At 37.7% G+C, this 17,358-nt stretch overlaps 1 protein-coding gene across 1 annotated transcript; it reads right to left on the reverse strand.

The window, feature by feature from the left end:
* Positions 1 to 4,042: 4,042 nt before the first annotated feature.
* LOC104401289 (leucyl-cystinyl aminopeptidase-like) lies at positions 4,043 to 17,354 on the reverse strand (the record flags this gene model as incomplete). The annotated part of the gene is made up of 10 exons (XM_010023382.1): positions 4,043 to 4,174; positions 5,116 to 5,197; positions 6,583 to 6,723; positions 7,629 to 7,790; positions 8,468 to 8,652; positions 9,508 to 9,664; positions 10,393 to 10,573; positions 11,769 to 11,857; positions 13,649 to 13,809; positions 17,223 to 17,354. Coding segments are annotated over 10 exons (1,422 nt in total), but the record flags the coding sequence as incomplete, so codon positions are not given.
* Positions 17,355 to 17,358: the final 4 nt, after the last annotated feature.

Here is a 17,358-nt window from a genome sequence, read left to right on the forward strand (position 1 = left end):
CCTCCAGCAGGATTCTGGGTTGCACTCAGGGGTTCCCAGTAGCCCTCAGAGAAGCCCAGGGGGTTTCAATTTATACCCAGAGGCTCTTGAAGGGTTCCCAGTTGCCCGCACCAGTTCTGGATTGCCCTCTTGGGTTCCTAGTTGACCGCTGCGGCTCCCTAGTTGCCTCCATAAGGCTCTGGGATGTTGCGCCTTCCCCTTCAGAGGCTTCCAGAGTGACGGTGTCCCTTGCACCTGTGTCCCAGGTCATGGGGCTAGGCTCCCTGCAGCGTTCAGCCCTGCAGGCACGAGAGGCAACTCTTCCCAGATTTACTGCTTATTTAACATGTATTTGCTTGTAAGGAGGGAAATTGTATTTTGTAAGTGCCAGGATTGAGAAAACTCTCCCTTCTCCTGGCAAGATGGGAATAAAATAAAAAAAATCCCAATAAACGCCCACATTTGCTGGATTTGGGCTAGATTTTGACTGCAATGGAACAAGGTAAAACCCCTGAATGCCTACAGTATATTGATGACATCAGTGTGTGGAGCAACACAGCAGAGGAAGTGTTTGAGAAAAGCAGAAGAATAATCCAGATTCTTTTGAGAGTGGTTTTTGCCATAAAACAAAAAGTCAAATGACCTTCATAGGAGCTCCAGTTTTTAGGAATAAAATGGTAAGATGGGTGTCGTCCATATCCCAGTGGATGTGACAAAAATAAATTAAAAAAAAAAAAAAAAATCACAGTTTTTAGGTCTCCACCAACTAACAAAAATAAGCACAAGCTTTCTTGGGTGTCATGGGGTTTTGGATAATGCAAATTCCAGGTTATAGCCTGATTTTAAACCCTTGCTGTCAAGTGACCTGGAAGAAGAATAATTTTGAATGTGGCCCTGAGCAGCAACAAGCCTTTGAACAAATTAAATGGGAGGTAGTTTGTGCAGTACCACGTGAGCGAGTCCGGACAAGATGTAAAAATATGCTTTACACTTCAACGAGGCACAACAGCCCAACCCAAAGCCTCTGGCAGAAAGCACCTGGAGAGACTTCAGGTCCTCCCTCTGGGGTTTTGCAGCCAGGAATATACAGGATCTGTGATTCTGAATCTCACCTACACCACCTACTTAAGCCTGAGACAAGGTCCCAAACACACACCCAGCAATCATGTCTCCCAGACAGCTGTGGCCCAGACCTAAAGCTGTTTGCAACTGTCACCTTCATGTGACATCCCCGTCGCATACCACAAACCACTGGAGCTCTGAACACATTCTACCACTTCTCCTATACCCTCATTCTAGCAAGAACAGAGAAAAACTATGACAGCTGTCAGCAATGTTTCCCATGCAGAAAAGGCCAAACTAAAAGCTTTCATCAGCCCTCGCCTTTCCCCGACAGCCCCATCTCAGCCCCACAGCTAGAGCCTAGGTTCCAAACACACATATGGGGCTCTGCTCTTTGTCCTGTACATATGTCTAAGCCTCACCTAATCCTAGCCAGGCCCGAGGTCCAACAGGAACGCTGCCAGCTATGGCTCCCAAGTGCCCAAGACAAAGATTTTGGCAGCCCTCACCTTCCTCAGCAGCCTTTTAGCAGCTCTTCTAGCACTGGGGCTATATACTTTGCCTCGCATTGAACCCTAATCCTTTTCCTGACCCTCTCTCTACCCTAAGCCCATGTATAAAATGAAGCCTTATCAGCAATGGCTGTCTGTCCTGCGCGAGATCTTAAGACATTCCAATCTTCATCAGTTCCTAATATACCCAGAAAGGGAGAAGTATAATAAAGCATTTCTCATGGAAGAAGGACTCCAGCACAGTTTTTAATAGTGTCAGAGACTCCATGCCAGAAAATATTTTTCTCTACACCTCACATACCAAAAGTATGCATATGCAACAAACAGTAAACTGAAACATGTATTCAACACCACCTCCACAACCTCCCCAACTTTCCAGAGTTTCATGGTAAAGATTGTTGTCCAAAACTCAGCTTTCATAATCGTCATTAAAGCATTTGAGCAAAATAGTAAATTTTTTAAATCCCCACACAAAATCAGTATAGAAGATGGGATCTTCCACAGTTTCCATTTTAAATTTTGTATGCCTCAGTACTGCAGTTAGGGATGAGGTAAAATACTTGGGATAGCAGGGATAGAAAAATTAAAGTTTACTACTGACTTCTCATTTAATATGAAGACGTGATTAGAAAGAGAGATGACATACTTATACACAAATATGCAAAGATGGAACTCATTTCTGTAGAGATTCCACAGATTTTAAATAAATGAGGAAATGAAGCCGTAACAAATGGCAGTACAAAAATTCCCAGAACATACTTAATTACAATCCTAATTCCATAACTTAAAAGGAAGTACCATTTATTTTCAGTATTCATACTGCCAGTTCCTTCTTCAGTGCATGTAAAAATTACTCATTTTCGGGCCTTTTGAGCAAACAGTTGTTTGCACATTATTAAGATCTAACATTCTTTCAGGTAATTTCAAGGTTAAAAAATGACATCTGTAATTCTAATGTGAACTGGAAAAACAGGAATTTCTTTTCCAGGTGTTTTCACAGATACTCAGGAAAAAAATAGAAGTATGATAATGCCTAAGCTGTCACTGCTTACAATTTTTGCTAACCAAATTAACAAGCAATGCTGCAGTTTTATTAATTAACACATTCAATTTAAGTTGCCCTGTGAAAAAATTTTAAGTCCGTTAATTTAACTCAAACTATTATATTCTTCAGAATTTAGTGTAGCTGAAATTAAATTAGTTTAACTAAAATAGTACAACTTCTAATTGTTAGTGCTTTCATTCTAGTTTATAAGTGACCACATAACTGGATGATAAGACAAGAACTGGCCTGAATCTGCTTTCATGAATCCACAAAAGGTATATTGGTAACGAAATAAATAAGAACAAATCTCCAGATAAAAAGGCTTGTTTACACTTGCATGTGTTGTATATATATGCTGTACCTCAAAGATGCCTTTTTCACTGGGAGATTTGTGTCACAAGGTTTTTCACTACAGTAAAACAAATCACTAAAATCTAATTTCCTAAAGGTGATGTCAGAAAGAGTGAGCAAAGTTCACAAAGCATATCGTGATATGTGAGTTATCAGGCAAGGAAAAAACAAAAGTTTACCCAAAACAAACTGGCTGACATAGCTATTAATTGCAGACCCCCTGCAACAAATGGTGAAATTAAAAATCAGTAGTCAAAAGGGCACAAAACAGTAGTCATTCTAAAACAGGTGGACCAACCTGGAGAAATACAGTTTTGTGCAGTTGCTCAGAGATAAGTACAGCAAAATCAGTTAAAGTTCAATGATTAATGATGAGATTCTGAAAAATGTCTAATAAATTCAGAGTAAAAGTTCCAAGGTCACATCAGTATTTCTGGAAATCCCATAACAGTTGTTTTTGCTATCTGGTTTTTCTTTTCCATACTACTACCCAGCCACTGCATACACCAAAGTGTACTAGCATGAAATATTATTATTTCCTAAAGACTACTGTGAAAATAAAAAATCCAAACTTAAATCAGAACCTTATTTAATTTCATCTCAAACTGGTGTACTTTATAAGATCCACTATTACATATGCATCTGAAGTATGATTTTGTTTCATAACAGCTTCTATGTCTAAATGTGGAAACCACCTACAGCTTTGCATTATAAAAATCTACTGTTCAAGAAGCAGTCTGCAAAGAATTAACAGTTCATGGTAACTCTTTCTTTCTGTCAGCATTAACCCACTGCTAAGGAAGCATAACACAGCTCCAAATGAAAGGGCATATGTTTCAAACATAAAATTATATTAAATCATTTGTGCAGATATTTGGTCTATAGATGGAAACAGTCTCAGAATAAATACTTACATCTTGCTCATTAATGTTCCAAGGAAAATAAAGATCTGAGGCATCCCCTGAGCTATCTAGACTCTTTAATAGTGCAAACAATGTTGCAGTGATGCCTGGTTTAACCCTGGCTTTTGCAAAAGAAATACAGCAACTGCCCACAGAGCTTCAAAAGGGCTGACACACCACAGCATTATATACTACAGTAGTTCTTGTAGCATTGCTAAGTTCCTCTCCATCCACTGGATATTGAGCTGAATTGTGTCGATTGCCTCTTTTACAGAATGCAGTTGAGAACTTTGCTCCGATTTTGACTCAAAAAATGACTTCACCTGCATGGCAAGAGAAAAGAAAGAAAAAGAACATTTTACTTAAAATCCACACAAATAGATTCAGAAGCAAAGGCAACACTTATGTTGCAGGAAATCCCTGAGAATCCCTTGTATCTATGCAGTAAGCAAACCTCTCAAAGGAGTTCCCAAAATGCAAGGAAAGCATTTTTTATGGGAACTGCAATAGTAACTCATTTGGTTTCAGTAATTTATTTTGCCAATAAACAGAACTCACTTACCATAATAATCACAGAGCACTCAAAAATTCTGGAAAAGGAGTATTGTTCTGTGACAAAGAACTCATTGTTGCAAGCAACCCTCTGCAGTGCCTTGGAATGAACATCACACCCACTCATCATCATCATTATCAATGCTAAACAATTAAAATACTATGGATCAAACATGGAACAACTATCTCTACAAAATTAACTGAATGATAATATTGGACTAAAACATAAGCTTGACACACTAACTTGTTAGGACTTTGTTAGGTTTCTAATTTCTAATGGCTATCAACTGTCTTTTACGTGATACTCAACCTCTACTATAGCTCCCTGGGAGTATTACAGCAAAATTCACAGGTTTTGTGGCACTGCATCACATTCCAGAGATTCAATAGCTTCCTCAGAAAATCTAGACCAAAATTCTATTTAGACTAAATAATTATTTTGGGAGACGGTCTTATTCCAGTGAATAGGAAACCAAAACAGTTTAAACAGGCAACTGGATTCAATTCGGTACGCACCTGTGCCACAGACTATGTAATCTTCAATATGTTTATGTATGTATTTGCCATGTGTGAAGTAGGGAAGGCAATAGATGTATATCCTAGCAAAAGGACCTCAAGGACAGAAATAACATGTGTTTTCTTCATCCCTCAAGTAAATGAGAACAGCATTGGAACTAGGAAAGATCCCTTTCTGGTAGATTAAGCCACCAACCTCAATCAGGTGTGCCTTTGTTGCAAACTGAGAAGTTGACCAGCTAATGATATTCTGGATAGTATAGGAACCTAGGTGAAACCTGAAATAAAACAAAAGAAATTATTTTTAACTGAGAGCCAGTTCAAGATGCAAGTTCAGTATAGGTACACACTCTTATTTCTACCTTTTTAATAGTTGGAAATCATTAAAAGCACTTGAATTCAAGTTTACAGATCTAATTTATTAAGACATACAAGTCTTAGAACTCCAAGGCTTCTAGTACCCTAATCCCTCTAAAAATTGAACTTCAGAGCAGAAGACATAGAAAATTTTCAAACTTCTATGACAGCTTAAATATTAAAGAACTGAGGACACCACACACTGAATACCAAGACCTGTGTTTGTGGCATGTATTCCAAAACTCTACAGTAATTGAATTTGCAACCAGGTTTCATTTCAAGCAACGTAATTTTATAATACTGGTTAATAAGAGCTTGCTAGAACAGAAATTTTCATCTGGAAGAAGCTTTTTTAGCAATGTGAAACTGTTCCAAATCAATACTAGGATTCAGAAATACAGTTTTCCATGTACTGTTAGCTTTTTGAAGACATGCAGGCTAGCTCTCCTGCTGGAAACCCTTCAAAGCCAGTTAAGAATAACATGTATTTCACAGAATCATAGAATCAACTGGGTTGGAAGAGACCTTTAAGATCATCAAGTCCAACCATTCCCCAGCACTGCCAAGGCCACCACTAACACCTCACCAAAAGCCTTGTCTACACAGTTTGTAAACACTTCCAGGGACAGTGATTCCACCACTGCCCTGGGCACCCTGTTCCAATGCCTGACCACCCTTTCCGGGAAAAAATTGTTCCTGGTCTCCAGTATAGACCTTCCCCGGTGCAACCTAAGGCCTTTTCCTCTTGTCCTGTCACTTGGTACCTGGGAGAAGAGATTGACCCCACCTCACTACCCTCACCCTTCAAACCAGCGCCAAGGGGTGGCACGGGGCTGGCGCAAGCCATGCCACATTGTGTGGCATATCTAAAGCAAGTGAGATTTTTTGGTTATTTGGATTCCGGCTTGCTGTAAAAAGAAAAAAAAAGAAAAAAAAAAAAAAAAAAAAAAGAGGAAGATGCTAAATGAATTCCCTGGGTCAGATTTTGAAGGCATTTGATCCACATAAATATCCTGCATCTGTGGCAATCATCTTAAAGACAGTATCCTTTTAATAGAAATCCAAATCAAGATTTTTCAGAATTACTATGAAGCTCTAGGAGTCTACAAAGTCCTAACAGCTACTGGTGATACTTCAAAGTTTATGTTCCAAGTAATTTCTGTAAAATGAAATTTTAAAATAGGGTTTAAAATCTTAATACAAATCATCTTGCATGAATCCAACTGTTTCTTTCAAGCATAATAATAAATAATCAGGTGCTTTTGACATTATGAGTGTGAAGTTCCAGCTACATCAAAAGCCTTACTTTCGTGTAAGCTTCTCCCAGTTCTCTTTGACAAAGTCCCAAGCCAACAAATGTCCAGGTAAACTCTGGCTAACAATTGCTATGATGTGTGAAAGCTCCTGTGTCGTGATGACTTCTCCTTCAAGGCTGTTCTGCATTAACCTAAAAGACAAAGCATTTGAAAAGGGAGAGGTAAAAACATCTCTTCAGATCTTCATGTGATTCTCCTGAGACTCTTACGGATTACGTGGAAACGATTATATAATAGACCAAATAACAAGCAACTTCTGGCATCTAGAACACAATGATGCTCCATTTAATAACCACTGCACTTACTTAGCATTAGTTTCCAATTACCAGAGAGAGATTAGCTCTAAACCAAGTAACTGAATTTTCATTGTTCTTGGAAAAGATGAAGTAAATTCTAATGATGCATAAAAGAAAACACAGAGAGGAAAGCTGTAGCACAAATCACCTAGCAGGACAGCTTTGGTGTCCTCCATGCAGAACTGAGATATGGTCTACAGAGAGGTATTGGAGCATAATGTAAGGTCAAAGTTTCACCCAAAGAAAGAAAGAAAGAAAAGGGAAAAAAAAAAAAGAAAAAAAAAAAACACACAAAAAAACCCCCAACCAAACAAACAAAAAAAACCCAAAAAAAAACAAAACAAAAAAAAACAAAATCAAACCCCCAAACCCTAACCAACTAAAAAAAAGAAACAAAACCAAACTAGTTATTATCTTTGTTATAAAGATACACCAATCTTTTATGACTCCGTAGAGCAACCTTCAATATTGTTACCTTCACCACAAAATCTGCAATTTTCTGTTACCAGTAGCACAAATCCTTGAAGTTCAACTGTTTTCTCTTTATGCATATTCAGTATCTGTCCTTTGAGCTACTCTGTTACATAACCTTGAAGAACCTGACACTTCTCACTTTAAAATAATTTATGTAAGCCTGTACAAAACATGTGGATAGATTTTCATTAGCAATCAGAAACATTTTTTCATGGAAGATTTTTAACACTTTTAGTTTACACAGCAACTTTTTTGCTCCTTCATACCAGATTAGCTTTCTGACATCTTCTGTGCTGGCCAAGGCTTCAATCATTTTACTTTTCTCTGCTTCAGAAACTGAAGAGGAGTACATCTTTAGGAGGAAGTCCCAGCCATCACTAGATTTGGCTCCAGCTGTAAATATGGCTTTCATAACATCACTAGGCAGACTACAGGGAAAAAAAAAAAATACAACAAAAGAAAGCAAATAAACAAAAAACAAGCAAAGAAACAAAAGGGGGGCATAAAAATGCTCATCTGAGAAAAGCAGCAAGAAAAGTCACAGAATTAAAAGATTAGCTTGAAAGACATGCCTCCCTCTTGAGCAATTTTAAATTTGCTAGACTGAACTCATGCCAGTCTAACACCTTAAGTCAGTGGGAAAAAATAAAATTGTTCTAGTCATTTGAAAGCACAGTAAATTGTACAAAAATCTGAGTAATTTTCTGTGCCTCAAAATGCACACGAATCCAGAGCAGAATAAATTCTGCAGGATTAAAAGTTATGCTCTGATGTGGCTACCAAGTAATTCTTGAGCATGCAGGAAATGCAGATGGAAGCAATTTCTGGCTGATTTTTAGCCACATTTAGTAAGACTGCAGACGAAGTCTTAAATTTTAGCACAGTACTCCCTGTCATCTTAAAATAGCAGTTTCTTCTACATAAAGAACAGTAAAAGAATGAAATGCTTATCGTCCATGTTCAGTTAGTAGTGTGGTTGGAGTTTCTTCTCCTTTTTTTCTATTTATTATTGTGTTGTTTGTTTACCCACCCACTCAGAAAAAGTGGTGGCAAGATAACAGGAAACAGGTAGATAAAAGAATTGGAAACACAGTTTTTGTGGTACCTCATTGTTCCACTAGAGTTCACCCACTTCTCAAACATCTCTGTAGCAGTTGTTCTACAGTTTCTTATATCATGGGTGCAGGCAAAAGCTAGCAGTGTTGACCGGAGCTCTCGTTCAGACAGGGCCCCATCATCTGTCCAACTCTGTTGATCAATTTTCTCTCCAAAAAGGCGCTCTATTCTGTGCTAAAGGAGGAAAAATTATTAGCAATGGCTAATTCTTCCCAAGAGGATTTCCTATATATATATATTACAAAATTGTCTACACATATACACACACACATATACACACAAAATTAGTTTAAAAAGAGAAAAAAAAGTTCAGTTCTAGAACTGTGGAAATTAAACGTTGTAATTTTTCATCTACATATTCCAATTTACATATAACATTTCCTATCTGCATGAACAAATACCAGGTACAGAGATCTGAAAGACTGTCCAGGTCTACATCTTAAATTGCATATGGGAACAGAAGACTAGTCTTCGAGCTACAGTTCAGACTTGTATGTAGTCAGCTTACTATCTCAAGTGACTATAACTCCTCTATGTTTAAATGCCTTCAAGTCTGTCAAGTGACAGTTCATACACCTTATTTTAGCACAAACAAACAAAAGAGCCTTTATCTATAGGCTGAACACCCTTCATGTTTGTAGTTTTCTACCTTGCCAAAAACACAGCTAGGTACCATACAGCTACTACATCTCTGCTAGAACACTTGAACTTAAATATTACCTCATAGACACTGCATAGCTTGGTCTGTTTATCACAGCATATCTCTAAAACCTTTGAATAAATACTAAATAAGGAAAATTAACATAGTAAGGGTTTTTTGTTTCTTATAATTTTCCTTAAGCACTCACTAGTTAATCTTAACAAAAGCCTTAACAAAAGCAGGCAAGATTGGCAACTACCTAAAATCCCCATCCAATTTAGTGAGATTACTAAATATGCTTAACTGTCAACACTTGAAAAGATAATGTAACTATAAAGAACATTATAGGTAATTATTTCAAATCTAATTTACAGAAAACTAAGACATACCATGAGGCGTGCTGCCAGTTGTTGTTCACCCTTTTTCTCTAAAAGGCTGTATATAAGACTCAGCTGAAACAAAGCTTGAGTGAGTGGTGCAGTGCTGCTCTCTTTGTTAAGGTAATCAATCAGCTCAAAGGCCTTTTCCAGAGACTCTTTTCCTAGACTATAGGTCAATGAATACAAACATTAAAATGGCTTCCAAAACAAAAGCCCTCCCTGAAACGAGATCAGAAGTGATGCTCTCCCATTACATTAACAGAGGGATAGGCAAACAGAGGGAATAACAAAATAAACACTTTAGACTTAGTCATTTTTATATTACAGCATTAGTAAAATCTGAAAAAAACAACAATGGCCAAATTTGCCTTTAATTACAAAACGATGTCTGAGAATGTTTATCATAAACAAGGGTACTCTGATACAGGAAGCAGCTGTCAAAGAGGCCATCCAGAACGCTCAGCCTCACCTGCTCGGAGGGCAGTGGTGTTAAGACGAGAGAGGGAGCCAGCAAAAATTTGAGATGCAAATAGCTTACACGCCTAAAGTGAATCACTCATTGACAGAGTACAGGAAAACAGTCTGCTAGGCAGATTATCAGACACTAAAGAAAATTGTCTTTCAGAAATGGTGGCTATCATGTGGCTTTTTGTGATGCAAATGAATGGATGCTGCTATAAAGAACAGGGAGATAACATGAAACACCAATACAGAAACATCTGTGAAATAATTAAGAAGAAATGTATTAGCGAATAGTGAACAGTTTCAATAGGATAATAAAGACTGAAGTAAAACTTCTCTGAAGCAGTCTCTACAATCTAAGTCTGATCTTCTCTAACTTGGAAAAAAACTTTAAACACAGATTAACTATGTTTTCCAATCTAAAAGTCTTACCCTGCAAGGTTGAAGATGTTGTTGATTAAATTGGCTCTATCTTTAGGGCTCAAAGCAGTATGGTTTTTTTTCAAAAGATCAATCAGTGTTTTCCAGTCTTCACCATAGTGTACTATGTAATAGCCATTCATGTCCACATTGAATTTTATCCATTCCACCTCTTCTGGAAGTTCAATGACAGCTAATAGACAGACAACCAGTTAGCAGCAGAAACAAACACTTAGCAACAGTTTGTTCAAATCCAAATCTGTGAAGTAGACTGGTTCGAGAGAATTAATAAATCCTTTTCCACCCACTAGTTCCCCCTATTATGAAGAAGGAATAGTCAGGACAAAGGTTCCATAAGAAGGCTCCAAAATTCCAGGCTATACTTCTTCCTCCTTCCTACATCTGACTGAATGAACAGTATCATAATCTGCCCCAAGATTTATCTATGCAGTTGATTTTTCTCCTTCTGTGCAGTCCTCCTTTCAAACCCCATGTTCTCCCTGCCCACTTTCAGATATATACAAAAAGCAGTTAAACACATCGTATAAAGAAACCAAGAAATGGAGAGGGCATTAATTAGATGCAAGGCCACACTCTAGTTTCTAAGTCAACTAGGTAAAAAGAAGAGAGACTTTGGGAGAAAGTTCTTCATTTCAGCTGATTCTATAACTACTGCCAAAAAGGTCAATTTGCATAGCATCTACAATGCCTTTGAAATTTAGTAAATATTCTACCTAAAACTCTTCTGTACATGTCTCCTGCTTTTACATCCTTCACATCCAACTTTCTACAATGAGTGAGGTATTAATATGATGAACATGAGACCACCAACAGAACCATTTAAGGTGAAACAAAAATTATGAAATTGGGCTACTTAGCTATTAGTTCTGGTAAGATCAAAACCACATCCAATTAAACAGCTTTGTGGGAAACAGTTTGTGAGAAAAGTTCTACAACATCATCCTCAAAAACTTAATCTGATCCAGCTGCAATATTTTCTCATACTGTTAAGGCAAATAAGTAATATTTCAGTGGAAAGTGACTTCCTCACATTTCAGCACACTGGCAGAGCAGCTCTTGCATTACCGGCTCTCTGGAAGACATGCAGTTTCAGAGATTTTGTGTGTGCATTTGGGTGAAAAAAGTACAGGTGTTTACAAATTCCAAACCTGCACTTCTGCTCCAGTTGCTGCCATTTACTTGTACATACAATGCTACAGGGAACCAACACTCTAACAATGACACCACCAGCAGTGGCTGAGACCAGATCTCTGCAATTATTTTGTACTACATACGGCTTCATCTTCATATCTTACTGAAGTGTGCGCTCAGAAACATCAGTAATATATAACACTTACATAACTTGATACCAAAGCTTGGAGACTTACCTGACTTCTGGTCCAATAAATATGCATTAGTACAATGGGTAAAGTTGCAGTTACTAGTTATGTAGGTGAGAGGAATATGCCACAGATAACTGCAAAGAAAAGCAAATGTTTACTCATATATTCTATATATATATATCATTCTTGTCTTGAAGGGTGGGGGTTTTTTGGGGTGTTTTTTGTTTTTGGTTTGTTTTTTTTTAATTAAGCATTTTAATATATTATTATTTCATGGCAGGGGATTGGAACTAGATGATATTAAGGTCCTTTCCAACCCTAACTATTCTATGATTTTATGGTTAACGGTATTAGAACCATAGCATGCTGTGGGAAATAATAAAGCCTAAATCTCATTCATGTAATCAGAATATGAGAAAAGAATATATGTACAGCATGTACAGTAATTATTTTTTTAGTCCTACAATATTGAGAAGTATGAAAGTTCCAGACAATCACAGAATGGTTTGGGTTGGAAGGGACCTTTAAAGGTCACCGAATCCACCCCTGCTGCAATAAGCAACTAGATCAGGTTGCTCTGGGCCCTGTCCAACTTGACTGTGAATGATTTCAGGGATGGAGCATCCACAACCTTTCTGGGGCAACACGTGCCAGTGTTTCATCACCCTCCTTGTAAAACATTTCTCCCTTATATCTGGTCTGAACCTACTCTCCTCTAGCTTAAAGCCATTACCCTTAAGCTATTGTAATATGGACAGGAAATCTCTGGCTGTATTAGAAGTATTATTTTCACCTCAGTCAAATGTTCTGTCCTCCTGAAATATTATATTAATTATTTTTTACAACAATTTTTGATGACTCAAGTAGAGACTCAAATTCCAAATCTTGGCAATAGAAACCAAAATTGATTGCATACCACAAAGACTGTCTCAAGTGAACTGTAGGCTGGAAGAATAAGTGCTAAGGTTGCTCATAATGATGATAAGGACTCAGCTGTTTAGAGAAAACACAGCTTTGAGGGAGATGAAATAAGTTGCACATATGAACTACGTGCATCTTCCAATTTTGGCAAGGACCCTTTCTGTGTAATGGCTCACACAGAGCACTCTGCTTCAAAAGCTTTTCATGCACTCCCCAAATTGACTAGAAACAGAAGAGTAATTACACCTAATGATCCTTTCCTTCTTCTCTTACCTTTCAACCACACATTATTTTCCTTCCTCCATATAACAAAAATAAAACAAAGCCCTGTAACAGCCAGTATTTCAAAAGACAAATCCTTTCATGGCCTGATTCTGTAAGATGATAGGAAGGACTCAGTTCCTCTTAAGACTTCAAATAACTGAATGAAAACATCAGAATCTCAAAAGGATTCAAAGGTTCATATTTTGGTTAGTTACAAAATACAGTAAGGTTCATAAGACATATTTGCAGTAAATTCATTCTTATAACTAGCAACTGCCACAATTTTGCTTTTTCACTGTTTGCATATGTACTTCCTTTCAGGTTTTGGTGCAGTGGATATTGTCTCTCATATATGTAGCCATTTGCTGTCATGCATTAGTGCCACCTTAAAATTTTTAAGTGAAGAAAGCTTTGACTCTAGCTTCTTAACTTTCCTCTGACATAGCCCAAGATACACACAGAATTTTGGCAGAAAGGCTCTTAAGTAAGACATATGCATCTGTATCTTCTGCAACCTACCTTTCTTCAGCTTCCCATTAACCACATAAAACTTCCTAAAAAGAAAATTTTACCTGTGAAATCTGCCTTATGGTATTGAATTTCTGTGCCACATTTTCTATTACCTGCCTTCAGAAAAAAATACTAGAACCCCTGAATATAAGTGAGAAATACGTACAAGATACAAGAAAGGTATCTGTAGGGAGTTTTTAAGGGATAAAAAGCATAAGGAAGGTAATAACCTTGCATCTGATGTCCAGTTTTCTGGTTCCAAGTGATACAAATATTTCTCTTGTTTTACGGAAATAATCCTTCCCTTTCGGACAACAGTGACTAAAGGAAATCCTTTCTGTAGGATCCAAGTTTTCATCAACTTTTTTACATCTAGTGTTCCATTGGTAATCTGTACAGAACAATCATAAAATAACAAGAAAACAGCAAATGGAGAACATTCCTAAACCTTCCTCCTTAACTTACCAAGTATGTAGTAGCATGATTCTGTATCTGTAAGCAAACACTTTGACACTGAGCTTGCAACTTTTGTAAGCAATGATTTAGGGGAGCAGCTGCTTTTTATTTTCTTAAGTTGAGGGAATTCTAGCTAAGCAGTGGAAAGACAAATTGGAAACATACAGTATGCTGAACCAGTATGTCATGAAAGTAGAGAAAAGAATATTACAGAAAAGGAAGTTACGGTAAGCTCCCAAGTTCCCTCCTACCCTTTTCTGTTTCCATACTGGTATTCTGATATTCTGTAGGTGTTTTAGATTAAAGATCTTCTTTTAATTCTGAAATTAACATTACAAATTGAATTAAAGCAAAGTAATTTGTACAACAAAAACAACATACCCTTTATCTCCTTTTTTTCTTTCCTCCCACTGACCAGCCTTTGCATAGCTTAACCTTCACCCTATTCTAATCTTTCGGGAACTGTTTGTACTAAAATATTCCCCACTGAAGGGCAAGTACTTTATAACGTCTACATATCACTGCTGCTTTATTAGCGGAGACGATCATCCAACCTGAAAAGGCAGTATGTCCTCTAACTTATAAAAATATGTTTTAGGTTGAGTTATCAGGAACATAAGAAAATTAACATATCATTATTCAATTCACATTTAACTTTTACCAACCTATATGGTGTCTTTCTCTAGTTTACCTCAGCAGCATCTTACTGCCAACTGTTCTCTGTTCAAGCCAACAGCAACATGTACAGTTTAACCTCTTGCAAAAATACTACATTATTTATGTAGAGAATGACCATAAACTTTAAATACTGGTTTCTCTCTATCAAAACTTTGAAGTTTATAGAATTTGCAGTCTACATGTTTTTCTGACTTTTTACCTATTCCCAGAAAACCACTTTTGGCTAAATCCTTTTCATAGAATCATAGAATAGTTTGGGTTGTAAGGGACCTTCAGAGGTCAACCCCCCTGCAATAAGCAGGAACATCTTTAACTAGATTAGGTTACCCAGAACCACATCCAGCCTGGCTTTTTCCTCCATCTTGTTATCACAAGCTATCACTGTGATACTTATAATGGTACTTTACGCAATCCTTTCATAAATTCCCGAGATGTCCTGATGCATGCTATCACTTTCTTTTGCCACTATCTTTTCCTTTCATTCCTGTTACACTTTGAAATCACCAAGAAATCTGTAAGATCAATGCCAGCCAGCTAGCAAAAAAGAAAACAAAAAATAAAAAACCCAAAAAAACCCCACCCACAAAACAAAACAAAAAAAACCCCAAACCCAAGATAAGAGGAATGTTAAGAGATCAGGAAATTAATTAAGTCTAATATTTGCATCTTGTCAACTTGCCTGTTTTTCATCTTAGTCTTCCTGTGCAACACTGTGAGCCACCTAAAGACTGTCAGAAAGATTTATGTCTAATCTGTACAGAGACATGAGTAAAACTGAAACCTGTTCTACTAGAATAATTCTAATCCAAAAAGGGAATAGGAAAGTGTACAAAAGTGTAGGCTACCTGAAAATACAAAATCAACAGCATTACCACCTATGCGCAAAAAAACTACACAAAACAAACCAAAGGCTCAGGCACAAAATGAGGTGCAGCCAGAAATGTACACAGAAGAAAAGGCAAGCATCATAACCAGCTTCAGAAAACATCTAAAGGACCAGTTAGTGGGCTCCTCCACACAAAAGGGCAACTTCTGGCAGATAATGCTGTTGAAGACTTGGTGTAAGAAGGAATTTGGCAACTATTAAATTTGCACTAGATACAAATGGTTGTTTCTCATTAAAACAAGAAATACACACTGAGTTCTGATGTTAGAGGTTACTAGATTGGTTGGATATGATGACTGAGGTTCCAAAAGACCAGAGGAAGAGGTCTGCTGAGTTTGCAGAAAAGCTGACCTTGGCCCATGGGCAAACAGTAGAATTGTAATAAAAACCTCCTTCGTTCTGAGACAGGGAGACAGACTAAGCAAGTAATCTAAAGTTTTGAGAATAACACTTTTCTCATTCTCTAGTAACAGTTAAACACTGCATCCAGTAGCAGTTAAGCCCCCACATTTAATTAACGTAAGGCATATGTGTGGTCTTTCTAGCCACTCTATGTGGATACTACCATGTCCGTGAGGTATGTTTTCTATGTATACATGACTGAAGATGTATGGTCAGAAGGCTCCATTTTGCAGAGGTTGAGGAAATGTCTATTTAAAAAAAAAAATTTAAAAAAATCACTATACAAACTAGAAGACTTCTCTGTTATAAGAAAGTCATAGTCTGATGTCACTGACAATCCCACACTAGCTGGCAAACTAGTGACTGTGTATGATTAAACACACACATTTACGGCCACTTGTGACAGCTGACAAGAAGTAACAGAGGTTCCCATTCTGCAGAATTTCAAATATCACAAGGTAGATGTCAAGAACCGAAATTAAACATTAAGTTAGTATTCTGCCTAGCTCTCAGCTTCTGTAGGGGAACCTCACATGTATTTCTGAGACTTTAATACATACTGTGCAGTACACACAGCGGGAAATCTGTTTCCTTCCCTTACACAACTACCTTGACACTCCCTTGGGAATACTCAGCAGCTCTTTCTTGTTTGGATCAGTCTTTCTCTTGCACTCCCACTGAGACACATGTTTTCCCTCTCATCCCCTGCCCCAGTGCTCTCTCCATTGCACTTCTCCCCCTTCACCCCTCTTTCTCCCTTTCTCCCTTCTGTTGTCTCTCCCTCCTCCTTCATATGTTCTCTCTTGCCCTTGCTTCTCCCTGGCTCCCAGAGGCTTGCAAACTCCCGCCCTTGCTCTCTCCTGCCTGTGCCGTTGCTTTCTTCTGCACTTAGTCTCTGCCCTCACACCCACTTTTAATGGTTGCCTTACCATTTGAGAGCTGCTGAACTAAATTGTCCCCCACAATCTGTTTTCCTACAATTCCAGCTCTGCTTCTTGAAACAGAACCTATCACTGAAATGAAGTTAGACTAGTAGAGTGTATCCCAAGACCTCTACAGAGATTGGATTATTGGAAAGTAAAGTTTTGTCCTGCATTTGAGATATTTTTATTCTGGTCTTAATACACTGACAATGCAGCTCGAGAAAGGATATGTACATACTGATGTATACACACGTGTGGATATGCATGGTAGTGCATTCCCACTTCCAGTACTTTTTTTGGATGATACTCAGTGGGGTCCTCGAAGCTACAGGAATATCCATATCTGTACAAGCAAGAACTTCAGAGTATTTACCTGCAATCTATTATCTTATTTCTTTCACAAACAAAGAAATAAATCACATTTACAACAAACAAGAACAGCATATCAAAGATGGATACCTCATTCATGCTGTCCCACAAGTCATCACTCTGGGCACATCCATAGTTGTGATTATGCAAGTATACCTCAATTCCAGCTTGGAACACATCCTTAGTGAGATAGTGCTTCAGCATCAAAAGAAGTGAAGCGCCCTTC

This window comes from Nestor notabilis, unplaced genomic scaffold (genome assembly GCF_000696875.1).
Source record: "Nestor notabilis isolate BGI_N333 unplaced genomic scaffold, ASM69687v1 scaffold29221, whole genome shotgun sequence".
NCBI classification, from domain to species: Eukaryota; Metazoa; Chordata; class Aves; order Psittaciformes; family Psittacidae; genus Nestor; species Nestor notabilis.